Source organism: Bos mutus, chromosome 6, assembly GCF_027580195.1.
Source record: "Bos mutus isolate GX-2022 chromosome 6, NWIPB_WYAK_1.1, whole genome shotgun sequence".
In the NCBI taxonomy this organism is placed as follows: domain Eukaryota; kingdom Metazoa; phylum Chordata; class Mammalia; order Artiodactyla; family Bovidae; genus Bos; species Bos mutus.
Genome location: NC_091622.1, coordinates 35,938,287 through 35,953,028, shown reverse-complemented (window position 1 = coordinate 35,953,028; position 14,742 = coordinate 35,938,287). Strand labels below are relative to the sequence as shown.

Below are 14,742 nucleotides of genomic sequence, written 5' to 3'. Positions count from 1 at the left end.
CTTCCTAAACTATAAAACAGCATTAACAACACCTGTCTTGCATGGTTCCTTTGAAGATCTGAGAGGCCTCTAAGCATGGTGCCTGGGGCAGAGACACACAAATAGAAGTGATCCCTCTTACTATTATTAGGCACCATAGGAAGATGAGTAAAATATTGCTACCTCTCAAAACGCTCAAGAGAGGAGTTAGAGGAGGCTTATACAACTGCAATTCAAGGAGAAACGTGCTACAGCAGAGGGCAGGGCAGAGTCTTGGATGCATTCAGAAAAAATATTAGAGAAAAGGGGAACTCGTGTTCCTGTCATTGATCAACAACAGTAAAGGTGGTTTGGGCTGTGGGGGTCAGAGGGGTCGGGGAGGAGGGCACCCCATACAGAGGGGAGGAGGAGGAGAGGCTGTGGGCACAGAGCTGGGCAGGAGCAGGGGATGCCGAGTACAGGAGAGATGAGGCTCGGGTGCCAGCCTTCAGCACAGATGACACGCATGCTGGATGAGCAGAGGCTGGGCTGACAGAGGCCTTGCACGCTGGGCTAAGTTTGGATTTTATCCTGTGGTAGATAATGGAAAGTCATTGAAGGATTTTAAAAAACAGACTAGGGGACTTCCTTGGTGGCCCAGTGGCTAAGATGCCACACTTGCATTGTAGGGGGCCTGGGTTTGATCTCTGGTCAGGGAACTAGATCCCACAAGCCACACAGTGAAACAAATACTTAACAAAACAAAAAGACTAGTAACGGAGAAATGTGTGTTTTCCAGGCTGATGTCTTAGGCATGGGAATGCACGCTGCTGGGAACACCTGCAGGCCTAGAGCTGGGCTCACAGGCAACCTGTGTCCTCTGCTCACACCAGCTGCTGGCTTTGCTCCCCGTGTCCCCTCAGAGTGCTTGAGAGTCTGAGGTGCTTGACATGACACGTGGGAAATCCCCAAATTCCGCAGACACACAAGCTGACCTAAAACTTGTACTTTTTATGACTGCCACATGTGAATTTGCACCAATTTCAAAGTAAAAAAAATTAACTAGAAATTAATTAGTTAGAAAATTTTTCCTAAGTTTTTGTTTTCTCTAAAATGTCTGGGTTTATTCACTCCTTCAACAACACAGTTTGATGCACCCATTCTGTCCCGGGATCTGTGTGACGTGCAAGCTCCCTGCACTTAGGAGCTGACATTTAGAGGAATAGACTCAACTGTGCTCTGTGGAGCTCTGGAAACTTGATTTTGGTGCAAGGCAACAGCGGACTACCTCATGAATTGGTGAGCTGCCCTTCACGGTGTTCACACAAAGTGCGGGAGCTAGGGATGTGGGAGAGGGAGCACCACCCTAGGTAGGACACTGGAATGGACGGCCTTGACAGGACTCTATTATTCTAACAAAGAGAATCAGGTCTAAACCTTACTAGTTTATTCAATTACAATCTCATGGACAGAGGAGCCTGGTGGGCTACAGTCCCTGCGGTTGTAAGAGCTGGACACAACTTAGCGACTAAACTCCCACCATTCAATTATAATAGTGTATATTACATGTTATATACATGTAATAGGGCTGTCTATTATATATCTGGTGCTAGAGATACAAAGAAAAATTTATTTAGTCATTATCTAAGAAATACTTTTGAGGGCTTATGACATGCTAGATGGTTTTTTAGACATTGGAGAAACTTCAGTGGCCCAAATGAATCTCTGTCCTAATGAATCTTACAGAAGGGGACAGTTAATAAAGAAAAAGAAGTCAAGCAATGACATAGACTACAGAGAAAAATAGAGCAGCGTAAGGAGGATGCTGAAGGGAGGGGCCATGGCCTGCTATCTCATATTGGGTAGCCAGGGAAGGCCCTTCCATTAAGGTGGCATGTGAGCAGAGACACAAAGGAGACACTCTTTGAGGGAAGAGTATTCCTGGAAGAAGGAAAGCAAGTGCAAACGCCCTTAGGCATGGTCATGTTGTGTATGTTTAGGAACAGCAAAGAGGTCCTGTACTTGGAGTCAAGAACGTGCGCTGTGCCATAAATAACAGGGCGTCACTCACACTGAAGACCTATACACACACGAGCTTGATACACACGAATTTCCAGACTCCCTGGCTGATCTTCTGCACAGCAAGGGAGAGATGTGTCCTTCATAAACCCACACGAGCTCACACAGCCGTGGATGCACTTGGCAGGGCTCGCTCACTAGCACGTTCATGGCCCTGTGCTGCTGGGCTCTGACCAGTCCCCCAGGGTGCTCTTTTTCTCGTCTGCTGCTGTATCTGAAGACCTGATTCCCAATTTCTGCGGACATGGTCACCTTGCTGGTGTTTGCAGAGGGGGCTGATAGCGTGGACCCAGGTATACATGTACATGGAGTAAGGATACCGCTTTGTAGCAACACATGAGCCAAAAACCCCTCTTACTTCAAATATCTGTCAGCCTAGTCTGATGAGGCACCTTGCCAGGCTTCCCACCCTCTAGTAGTCTTATCATGGAGCATCGGGCCTGCCTACGTGACTGTCTGTTTCTCCTATTAGATCATTAATGTGCAAATGTCAAGGACAGTCTTAAATACCAAAAATATCTTTTGGTTTCAACTTTCGTTGTTTACACAAATTGTATCTTCAGTTAAATCCAGGTAAATGCATTCATTTCATAATTTTCAACTCAGAGATCCTTGTGCTGTCACACACAAAACCCTGTAAAAAATGTGGCACCGTATGAAAACATGCTAAATATTTATGTGATGAAATAAACTGAGTGACTGGCTCTTAGGAGGGACAACATGGCATGCAGATATGGGTTTTAGAGTTAGAGACCTGAGTTCAAACACAGGTGACCAGCAGCAAGATCTTCAATGAGTAAACTTTAAGATTCTTTTTGTCTAATACAGGACCATAACTTCAAACAGTTGGGAAGATAAAGTGAAAAATATGTAGTGTAAAAAGAGCTAGCTTGTCATAACTGTAGAAGAAATGCTAATTCCACTTATACACTACCTCCCTTTCCCATTCATTCATTTGGAAGTGTTTATTGAACACATACTACGTGCTAGGCACTGGAATTACAAGGATTAATGAGACAGGGGATTCAGAGTGGAAGGGATTCACTGATCATATAAGTGCCAAGTCACATGCATGTTATAGAAGAAAAGCACAGGATGCTAGGGAGCAAACAAGAGAGCTCACCTAGCCTGGGGCCACAGTTTACATTCCATGGTCAGGTCAGGGAGCCATTAACTACCAGTCTATCCACCTGACTCCTCTTAAGACTTGTCCCTGGCTGGCTGGGCCTGGCCGGACTTCACTCATTCTGCTCCTTCTTGTTGTTCTTCAGTCTCTCAACCACGTTTGACTCTTTGAAACCCCATGGCTTGCAGCATGCCAGGCTTCCCTGGCCTTCACTATCTCCCGGAGTTTGCTCAGATTCATGTCCGTTGAGTCGGTGATGCCATCTAACCATCTCATCTTCTGCCGCCCTCCGCTCCTTTCCTGGCCTCAAATGGTGAATGTTTGTTCCACCCCTTCTCCCTACCTGCCCGGGATTTGGATAGGAAGTGGCAGGACAGCTCACCAGAGACAGGCAGGACAGTATCAGCGCCCTCCACAAGGCAGTGTGCACAGGAAGGAGCCACATGAAGTGTAAACATTTACTGTTTGGCCTGACAAGAAAGGAAAATAAACATAACAAATTCCCCAAATTCATGTGAATTACCAAGCTTCAGTAGCCTTTCAAGACTGGATGGAATTGGAAGTGAATCTAAACAAACAGAGCTTTTCAAATCTTTCTGGTTCTAGTTTCAAAACCAGTACTTGTGCTCAGTCACTAAGTCGTGTCTGACTCTGCAACCCCATGGACTGTAGCCCGTCAGGCTCCTCTGTCCATGGAATTTTCCAGGCAAGAATACTGGAGTGGGTTGCCATTCCCTTCTCCAAAATCCTAAAGCTTCCATGAAATACAGTGAGGCTGAAATAACAGTCATCCATTTCATAAATACTTGTTGATGAGGATATTTCAGAATTTATCTCAAACCTTCTCAATGCAAATACAAGCCTTCACTTAAGCTCCTGTGATAACTAATATTAATTCTCATGCTTGATTAGAAAGTCTTATCTTTTCTCCTTCTCTCTTCCTTTTTTTTTTTTTTTGAAGCAGGATAAGAAAAAGGGAAATAGTCTTTTGTTTATTATGAATGTCCTGTTTGTTATCAAAGGTATGCTTCTAAGCCCTTCTAAGCAGTAGGCTTAGAAAGCATAAAGAATGTAAAAATATCTTGAAGGAATTTAACACTTTATTAACCTTCAACTTCTGACTATAATGACCTCTCCCAGATAACGGCATATTCTACCACATAATTAAAAACTTTTACATGTTTTGCTTTTCTGACAAAAGGATTAAATATAAGGTTATCATTTTACCGTTCTGGATTTTATACGGAACATGAAATACTTCAACAATAGAAAACAGCTTGTCAGAAGGAATCAAGCTGAAACATAAAGCAAACACTCCACAGAACTCTGAAAACCTGTTCTTTCAGGGTTATCTTTCAGAATCTAGAAATTGCTATTTTTAAGGACGACCTCTCTCCTGGATACTTCCACTTGTCAAATGAGTTTAAAAACAAACAACAGAACAAAGTCTTCGAACTCCACATGCTCAGGGAACAGGGGGCTTCAGCTCTTGCACGTGTCACCCTATTTCGTCCAGCACATATCATCCTATTTTATAAAAACATCAACCTTTCCAAAACTTAGCTGAAGAAATCATAATTAAATTGTTGGCACTCTGAAGTGACTCTAACATTTTTTCCCCCATTGCCAATGTGTCACTAAATGAATTTTAATACAAACTACTTTAAGAAATGCAGATGAAATAGAAAAGGATAATTCTCATCACTGACCATCTGAGACCTCAGCAGACTCTCCTTTTGGGTAAGATTAGGTGTATAGGTCGGAGAAGGCAATGGCATCCCACTTCAGTACTCTTGCCTGGAAAATCCCATGGACAGAGGAGCCTGGCAGGCTGCAGTCCATGGGGTTACGACCGAGTGACTTCACTTTCACTTTTCACTTTCATGCACTGGAGAAGGAAACGGCAACCCACTCCAGTGTTCTTGCCTGGAGAATCCCAGGGATGGCGGAGCCTGGTGGGCTGCCATCTATGGGGTCGCACAGAGTTGGACACGGCTGAAGTGACTTAGCAGCAGCAGCAGCAGGTGTATAGGTAAAAGAAATTAACGAGACATGCAACAAAGGATTGAAATGAACAAAGGAAATGAAACTGGGAACATTACCATATCCATTCATAGTGGGCATGTAAATCTGATGTTATAGGAAATTGAAAAAAAAAATACCAGCTAAACAGAATTCTAGGAGGGGTAACCAACCTCTAGACTCACTTTTCATTTCTGCAATCTAGGAATTAGTGCAGTATTATCAGAAAACCAGACAATTTGAGCTGCATAAGTTTTAGAAAGTGCTACATATATTAAAATGTAGGAAATTATAATAGACTGTAAGCAAGGGAAAGAGGTTTAAAAATGGAAGTCAGATCTTTCACAGTCCTTCATCAATCATAAAGTATCTTTCTTTCAGTGAAGGAAACACATGCGGTCATGAGTAGAAACAGAATCCTCATCTTGTGGAGTGATGCCTTTTTCCCCTCCGTTGGTGCGGTTGTGAAAGAAGGATGACACGGAGAGCTTAGTCTGGATTTTAACTCACTGCCTAATTTTATCTCCTCACTGAAACGACCATGATGACAATGATTATTAATAGTGAGTGCTTCAGAAGTGCCAACGGTGGGCTAGGTGCTGATTGGTAAATGCACATGGGCAACACATATAAGAATAGTTCCTGGCCCGTGGAAGAAAGGTTTGAGATTCTTTCCCTGTGATGCATCTGCCGTGAGAGCTGTCCACAAAAACACCAAGACAAACGGAGTTCAGCACCCATTTGTTTGGGTGCCACTTGGAATTTATGAGTTAATGTTACATAGTTCATCCCAAAGGCTGTTCTCTACCCTTTTATCTCCTAAAGATAAGAGGCAGAAAAGGGGAGAACTGAGAATACCTCTCCAGGAGGCTGGCAAAGCCATTTTCTTTAAAATAATGTTCAATGGCACGATGAGTAGGTGCTCGTTGTGAGAAGAGGAAGGGAGCAGAAAAAGGATGAAACAGAAGGAAACTAAAACAGTATCATGGGGACACTGTGCTCTGAAAAACTGTGACTAGAGATGAGAAAGAAGGTCTGCTTTTTGCTTGGGTCCCAAGGAAGGAAGCATAAAGGAGTTGGAAAGAAAAGATGAAAGCAGTGGCTCAGAAGCTATGAAGTCAAGGAGAAGCCTCCCCTCCTGTTGTCTGGCTGGGTTAATGAAGAAGTGCCCATGACAGATGACAAAGAGGAAATATGAGGAATCTAGAGAATTGGGGGGTGGTCGTGTCAGGTGGCCATTCATTTCCAGCAATTTTATACCAAATTCAACATAAGTGTGCGTTTTTCTAAGAAGGGGGTCCATAGCTTTTGAATTCTTAACTTTCTAGATTGGAAAACTTTATGGAGGTAGGAACTGCAGCTGTTATTAAATCCCAGCTCCCGGCACATTACCTGCACACAGTAGGACTCAATATATATATTACTGAACAACCCATCAGTGAGTGAGGTTACTGCCCAAAAATGATTAGGAATCAGTGGTTAGAGGGGGCGGTTCTATGCATAATTAACATATCAAGAGTCAGAATCCAAGAACAGGTTGAAGAAAGCTTTAATTCTTGCCAAAAAGAAAGCTGATCATAAGACTGAAGGTGCAGTTGGAAGCATTTGGAAGTAGTGAGTAATATACACAAGTATGAATGAAAAATGAAGCTCAGCACACTGAATGGAAGCCAGCATTGGGACAAAGGAAATCAAATACTTGGGTCAGGAAAGCAATGTCACCAGAGGACAACAAGGAAGCTAGGAAAGTCACCGAAACTTTAAGATACAGACGATAGAAGGGAGTTAGACGTTATTTTCTCTGTCGTTTACTTAAAACAAGATACAAAACTCAGGAAATGAATTTAATACCTTGAAATGATTTTACGTTAATTTGAAAATTAATGAAATTATCTCTGTGACAAATCCACTATGAGTCACTATTATCTGTCTCAATCACTTAAAAAAATGCTTGAATTCATGGAAAATCAAACCAGTAGCTTTGGCTTTTGTCTTATATGGAAAAAAATCTAAGGAGAAATCTCCCTGGTATTAAAGTTTATCTTAACAAGTCAAATAAAAGAATTTAAAAAAAAAAACCCAAAGAATAGAGTTCTTACGATTTCTCAAGTAATTTTTATGTCTCAATGTTTGCCTTTCTCAACAACTGTAGTCCTGTCACTTAATCTTGTCACCCCTTATTGATAAGCCAATAAATCTTCCCAGGGACTCTCAAGAACGTAGGGACAGTCCTGTCACAGTCACAATCTTACTTTTACTTGGTGGCTACTCACCTCAAGATGCTGGCTCTGTCTGCCATCCTTTTCATTTTCTTTGCTACAAACAAAATATAAACTGTCATTCTGTTTTATAATAATGCTTCTCATTCATTGAAATTATAATTTTACTTGTTTTAGAAGTTCAGTAGCTCTAAATAAAATTCTTATGAAATTAAAAAAACAAAACAAAAAATTAAAACCTAGAAACAACACAAAACACAAATATGGTTATCTGTCTTTAATAGCACCATAGATTTTCCCATCCTCAAGCATTTTCCTTGCTATAAAATGCTGTTGGTAAATATAGAGTTTGTTAATTTTATGCTTTTTAGTTCTTTTAAAGCACACTGCACTAAGTGAAAAAAAAGTTTATTCACATTCTTATAAATGGCGTTAGGAGAAAACTTTTAAAATTACCTTCCATCGGATATCAGTTCAACATGATCAGATCCAGTCCTCTCATGAGATGGTGTGGGATTGAGATTTTCCATGTTCTGTAACAAAACAAACTACTCGTTGTCCAGCAGTAATGGTAAGAAGTACATAACAACAGACCCTTCTTTCTTTAAGATAGAAACATCAGATAATAAGTAGATATTAATTCTAGTCCTCAGATTCCCAACTTTGTTAAAATTGGTAAAATTATGACACTTTATTTGGAGAAGGCAATGGCACCCCACTCCAGTACTCCTGCCTGGAAAATCCCATGGATGGAGGAGCCTGGTGGGCTGCAGTCCATGGGGTCGCTAAGAGTCGGACACAACTGAGCGGCTTCACTTTCACTTTTCACTTTCATGCACTGGAGAAGGAAATGGCAACCCACTCCAGTGTTCTTGCCTGGAGAATCCCAGGGATGGCAGAGCCTGGTGGGCTGCTGTCTATGGGGTTGCACAGAGTCAGACACGACTGAAGTGACTTAGCAGTAGCAGCATGACACTTTATTATACACTGTTGGTATAAAATTGTATATTGAACTTCATCATTCCATTAACAAAAACATCTGACAGCAGCACAGAGATGGTCATCATGGCCTACAGTGTTCCTCTTAGGTATTGTCCACATTTTATAGGTAAGTAGAGCAAAACCCAGACTCTCAGAATATTAGGGCAGCATTAGAACTAGACCTGAGGAATCTGACTTCTAATGTAATCAGAAGCCAATGTCACATTCATTGCCTGTTTAACATCTTTTCAGTGTTTCTTGTCAAAATGATCTGAGGGGATATGCAGCTTGTATCTAAACTGCAAAATAGCCATCACAAAGACATGGAGTTAACTTAAGAGCTTTTTCTTCTGTGATATTTAATGTTAATCTTTATATTAGCCAAGCCGGACAAAAGTAAACAGGAAACTTACTTCAAGTAGCATGTATTTCAGACTGACGGAGAGGGCTTAACACTTATTGGGAGGCATATTAGTAAGATTTTTTGACTGCCTCTGTGAAAACAGCCAACAGTTTCTAAATACAACTCAGGTGACTGAGCACAAAGTAAGCCGTCCCCATGCAGGAAGATTACAAACATGCAAACAAGAGCACGTTTGCATTTGGTGGACTCAAACGCACAGCTGCCTTGGAGATTTGGACCTGAATTTCATTGAACTCAAAGATTCATTTCTGCATTAAAAGACTATTAAGTACAATCCATGTATTCTGTGTTGTCAAAATAAAGAACACATTGAAGCAACATGCATTCATCTACACATTTATAATCTTCCACTGTGAAAAGCCCATTGCAAAATACATCTGATTAAGGCTCACAGTGATCCTATGAAATTGAGATATACAAAAATCTCCACAAAACAAGCGTATAGAGTAGATAACTAATCTTGGGCTTGGTAGATAGATAAATTATTTTCCATTTATGGTGGTATGGTCAACTTGTCTGTGACTCTTAAAAGTTTAAAGCCCCAGGTTCCATCCAGTATAAAAACAAGGGAGACAACATACCATAAGAGTTATTAATAGTGGCTCTGGAGTCAGAATGTTTGGGTTTGACTCTTAGCTCCATCATTTATTAACTGTAAGATCCTACTGACTCTCAGTTTTCTCAGCTGTAAAGTGGGGTTGGCAACAATAGGGCGGTCGTAAGGATGAAATGAGGTAATACATGTAAAGTATTACGCTAATGTCTTATACATTTAGTGAATACTAGCTGTTGGTGGTGTCATTATGATTTCTAAAACTGTGTAATCTCCAAGGAAATATATTACTGCTATTTGCCCACAGTTAAGATGATGTCCCAGGAACTGGTAAGACAGTGTTTGTGCTTGCCATTACTACATATCCACTGACATGTTTAGATAATTTACACAGATAATTTTAAGGAATCCGAGAAATTTAAATATATATATGTATATATATATAAACATACAATAATATGTACATTTTTTACCTCTAAAGTTTGAGTTAGAAGAGGCTTCTCTAAAACGGCTCTCGTTAAGCCAGAGCATAGTGGCTCTTATTACTGGAATGTGATTTTCCTGATAAAGAGCAATCCATCTGTGACAAAGAATCTTTGTTCACACTGGTAATCTTCAACAGAGTATCAAAATCTTTAGTGTAAGATCTAGTGCAATAGTATTAAATTTCCCTGAAGCTCTGAAAGATGAATTCCTAGGGAAAGTACCACCCTCAACCTTCAAATCACATTAAACCACTGGCCATGAAATACCTTTATAATTATATGCAAATAACTATTCCAGAAGAAATAAAAATCTTCAGGTGGGAGGCTAAGATACATTCAGAAAGAACATAAAATAAACCATAATATAAATTTAAAGATATTTCAGTTAGCAGAATGTTAGATGATTGATTTTTTTTCCAAAACAGAAAGAACCAAGATACAATCAACATAGGCTTTGAGAATTACAGAAAATATATAGTTGTGTTTTACAATAGAAAGCTTTGCAAAAAGCAGGTGTGAAATGTGAGAAAGTTTAGCTGATTTTCATGGTTAAGACAAGTTGTAACTTCAACTCTCTCGCCTCCTCCACTTTTAACAAAATGTTTGATCTATATGTTTAACAACTCTCTAAGGACCTGAATTTCTACAGATGTAACTGACAAAGGGTGACTTTCAAAACCGTTCAGTATTTCTCTCTAAAGCTTTGTAATAATCCCAGTTTTCATGTTGTCTTCCACACATCTGAGACTACTGTAGTCATAGTCTGCTTTCGCCAAAGCAGCATGCGAGAACACAGTGTTCCTTTGCTAAAGTAATTAGGTTGCCCCTATACCTTTTGGAAACCGGAATATGTGAAGAACATGTTACAACTGGCAACCTGCAGCAATTTTTTAAAGAATGAGACTAACAAGGGCAGGAAAGATCTAGAAGTACATAACAAAAGTACCTATTTTCCCTGGGTGCTAAACACTTTATAGATTCTGACTTCCATTCTTTGCCTAAGGGTTTGGAGAGGGAAGATTAAGAAATAGATCAGCCAGTCCCCCACTTCACTGAGATGGGGAAAGGAGAAAATGAAATGGACAGGTCAAAGTAATGGCTGAAATTTAGAAAGCTTCCATTGTAAGACAAGGATGCTACTGGACTTTCAAATGCCCTGTAGTTAACAGTGCTGGTCTTATGAGAAAACAGAGGCTCAATGACCTCTGAAGGCTTTTAACTGTTTTATGTGCCAAATGCTTCTCCAGGTGTGGTAAAAGAGGAGCTCATTAATGTTTTCATTTATTAAAGTTGGAAGTAAAAGAACTCTTATAAAACATCATGTCTTATTGGATTAATTTAATTTTAGTCTCCTAAAATTAGTATCTTTTAAAGGTAATAGATAATTTTAAGAAAGAGCAAAGGGCAGATTATGTCTTTAAGTATAATTTGATAAAAACTGCTTTTAGAATTGCACTAAAAAAGACAGACAAATCTAGTTCTGCCTCATAGAAGGCCTACCAGAGACTTTTGAAAACATACAAATTCTCTATAATTTACTTGGACAATTTGGGGGTGTCAGGAGAAATTGAATTTTAAGAACCATTCTCCTCAATTATAAAAATGACCTAAGATCTATAAAGAGCAAAAGCTTTGAAAAAACTAAGACTGTGGAGCTTATTTTCAGTTCTTCCCCCTGGCCCCTTCTCTGTTTTGGCATTGACAGCTAGGCTCAAACCTGTTTGATCATTGAAATACTTGAAAACACTTGGAGCACAAACAAATTTGGCTTCTAAAACTATAAAATGCTGACAAAGCCTTTATATTGTGTGTGTGCTGTGCTTAGTCGCTTCAGTTGTGTCTGAGTTATTCCTCTGCCAATGGGATTTTTCTGGCAAGAATACTGGAGTGGGTTACCATGTCTTCCTCCAGGGGCTCTTCCTGACCCAGGGCTTGAACCCGTGTCTCATGCATTGAAAGAAGATTCTTTACCGCTGAGCCACCAGAGAAGCCCAACAAGCCTTTACAGATGACTTCTCTCAATATACAAACAATTCAGTTTGAAGGCTACATGGAACACTGCTAGGCAAAACAAGCTCATTATTCTAGCCTTGAGCTGTAAGAGAAGGTATCTGATATGTTCTCATTAACAAAGGATTCATGACAAATTTGAGTATTTTGTATTCTTTTGTACACTTCATGTTTTACAGCTTAAAACTGTATAAATTAATCCATATTCAAAAGGAATTCCTGGTACTGTAAGAGGACACCTATGGAAGAGCTTGCTAGCTGTCCACCAAATCCATTCCACCCTTCTTGCACAGTGATGATGGAGCCACGTGCCCAGTGAGAGCACATCTGAATGAAGCCTCTCAGCAGGTAGGTAGGTCTTCAATAGGATGTGAGAAGCTGTATGTGTGCTTTCCAGGCCTGCCTAATTAGCTGCCTCACAAGGTTCATGCCTTGACACTCACTCATTCTCTCCTCTTGTGAGCTGGAATGCAGATGAAAAACACGACTGCTCGGGAAGCTAGTTGCTGAAGCTAGAGGCAGTTGGCCTGAGTCCCTGAAACACTGTGTGGAGAAAGTCTTCTAACCCCTCTCCCGAGCCCTAAACTGCTTTAGATTGTCACAGAAGAAAGAACTTTGACGGTGTGCAAGGCACTGAATTTTGGGTCATTTTGTTACTCGTTACCCTAAAAAAGCAAGTATAAGTGCCAGTGTTAGTTGCTCGGCTGTGCCCAACTCTTTGTGACCCCATGGACTGTAGCCCAGCAGGCTCCTCTGTCTATGGGATTCTTTAGGCAAGAATCCTAGAGTGGATATCGGGGATCTTCCCAACCCAGGGATGGAAGCCAGGTCTCCTGCACTGCAGGCAGATTCTTTATCACCTGAGCTACCACACTAAATGATATGGCAGCCGTTCATTCGCTCACTTTTCTTAAAACACATTTTTTGTGAGTGGTGAGCTACGCTGGCCACTGGGGAACAATGGTGGATGGCGAACTGACAGCACTGGTCCTTGCCATCATCACTTCTGTATTTGGTTACTGCTCCAACTGTAGTCTGCTACACTGTTAATACTATCTTAATTTTAAAAACAGGTTCTATCTGAACAGCCGTCACCATTCCTGGGCTATACAGTTGCCAGAGTGATCCTTTCAAAAGGTACTTCAGAAAATTGCTTTCTTCTCTTCAATCCTCTAATGGCTTCTCATTTCACTCAAGGTAAATGCTAAAGATCTAAAAATGGCTACAAAGCCTTAAGGGATCAGGCTCCCTGCTATGCCTCTGACCTCATCTCCTACAGCACTCCCCCTTCAACTCTGCTCTGACCAGGAGAGCCTTTTGCTCATCTTCCAAAGGCTAGGGCTGTTCTCCCTCTGCCTGGATAGTCTCTCCTCAGATATCCCTCCTCCCTCACAGGTCCCTGCATAAGCGCCATTCTCAGCGACACCGGACCTGAAGACTCAATCTGCTCAGTGTCCATCCTCAGCTTCCCACCCACACCCAATCTGATTCACCCCGCTTCACTTCTCTCCACAGCACGTGCTGCCATCTGACTACATGTTGGTTTGTTTCTTATCCGTCTCATCCTTTGAGAATGTAGACTTCCAGATGGCCGACAGTGTGTCTGTTTGGGTCACCATTTTGTCTTTTGTGCTTAAAACAGCGCCTGTCATACAGTCCATTGTTGTATGTTTGAAGGAATGAATACGTTTCCATCTGCGGTTCAAACGGTGGGTTTGTTTTTTTTTACCTTATATTGACACCACTCAAAAGAATCACTGTCAGATGGTTTTTGACAGGAGTTCTTGCTGGGCTATATTGCATTAAAACCAAGAGTTGAGATTTTCAACATTAGGTAAATGATTGTTCTTATAAACAGGCAAAATGGTTTGGAGGGGATGGAGGAGACAGTGGACGCATGAAGATGTGCTAGGTGGCTGTCCTGATATTCCAGACTAGTTATAAAAAGTGCCTCAGCTATGGCAGTACAAAGGGGAAAGGGGGGCATATTTTTAAAGTAGAGTCAACTAGATTTGACGTGTGACAAACACTGGAAGAAGGACTGGGAACAAGGAAAAGGAAAGGCCTTAGAAAATGACTAAGAAGATGAGGACCTGTGAAATCAGATGAGTGAAAGACAGACTAAGGAGGAAAAGATGATTCATTTGATTTTCACATGTTGACCTGAAAGTACTGTCTAAGGTGAGCTTCACAGAGCATCATGGAAGTGTTGCTTTGGAAGTCACTTCCAAAGAGGTGACATCTGACACCGCAGAAGTAGAGAAGCTCTCAGGTGCAGTACTGATGGGCAAGGGATGAGGCGATAATCTGTGTAACATTTACATCTAAGCACGTCTTGTGGAAAACCAGTCAGCGAGGGACGCAGTAACGAGGAATAGGGTCACTGTGTTAAGAGGACAAAGAGAGATCAACATCCTGGAGGTCAAGGGAGAAAGATTTCTGAGAAAAAGGGACAGAGGGTCAAGAACCACAAGGACTTCAGGAGGCCAAGGACCAAGCCAACAACAGCACAGAGGTCTTAACATACCAGAAACAACCACACGGTCACCCAGCGACACAGAGAAAGGAGTTTCTTCAGAGAAGTGGGGGTAGAATCTGAATTACAGGAGTTCATTAGCAAGTATGGAAAGAAATGGAAATGTCTGCAGACTGTTTAAAATTTTTGATGGCAAAATGAAGGGCAAAGATTGACCATCAGAACAGAGGGAGCAGAAAGAACTTATATAGGTACTGTTTTCAGTTTTTCCTATTATTTAGCACATTTCATTGCACTTATATCTCACAAAAAACCACAAAGAGAGATAAATACTCCCATGTTACAGAGTAACTGCTCACTTGCCATAGCTATTAAGTGATAAAGCTGGAACTGAAATTCAGGCCTGAGT

General features: G+C 41.1%; 1 protein-coding gene across 1 annotated transcript in view; it reads right to left on the bottom strand.

The window, feature by feature from the left end:
* The window catches only part of FAM13A (family with sequence similarity 13 member A), a 311,477-nt gene that overhangs the window by 37,615 nt on the left and 259,120 nt on the right, over window positions 1-14,742 (bottom strand). Inside the window, 2 exon segments of the mRNA XM_070372152.1 lie at window positions 7,459-7,501; window positions 7,861-7,937. Coding sequence (XP_070228253.1) covers window positions 7,459-7,501; window positions 7,861-7,937 — 120 coding nt within the window.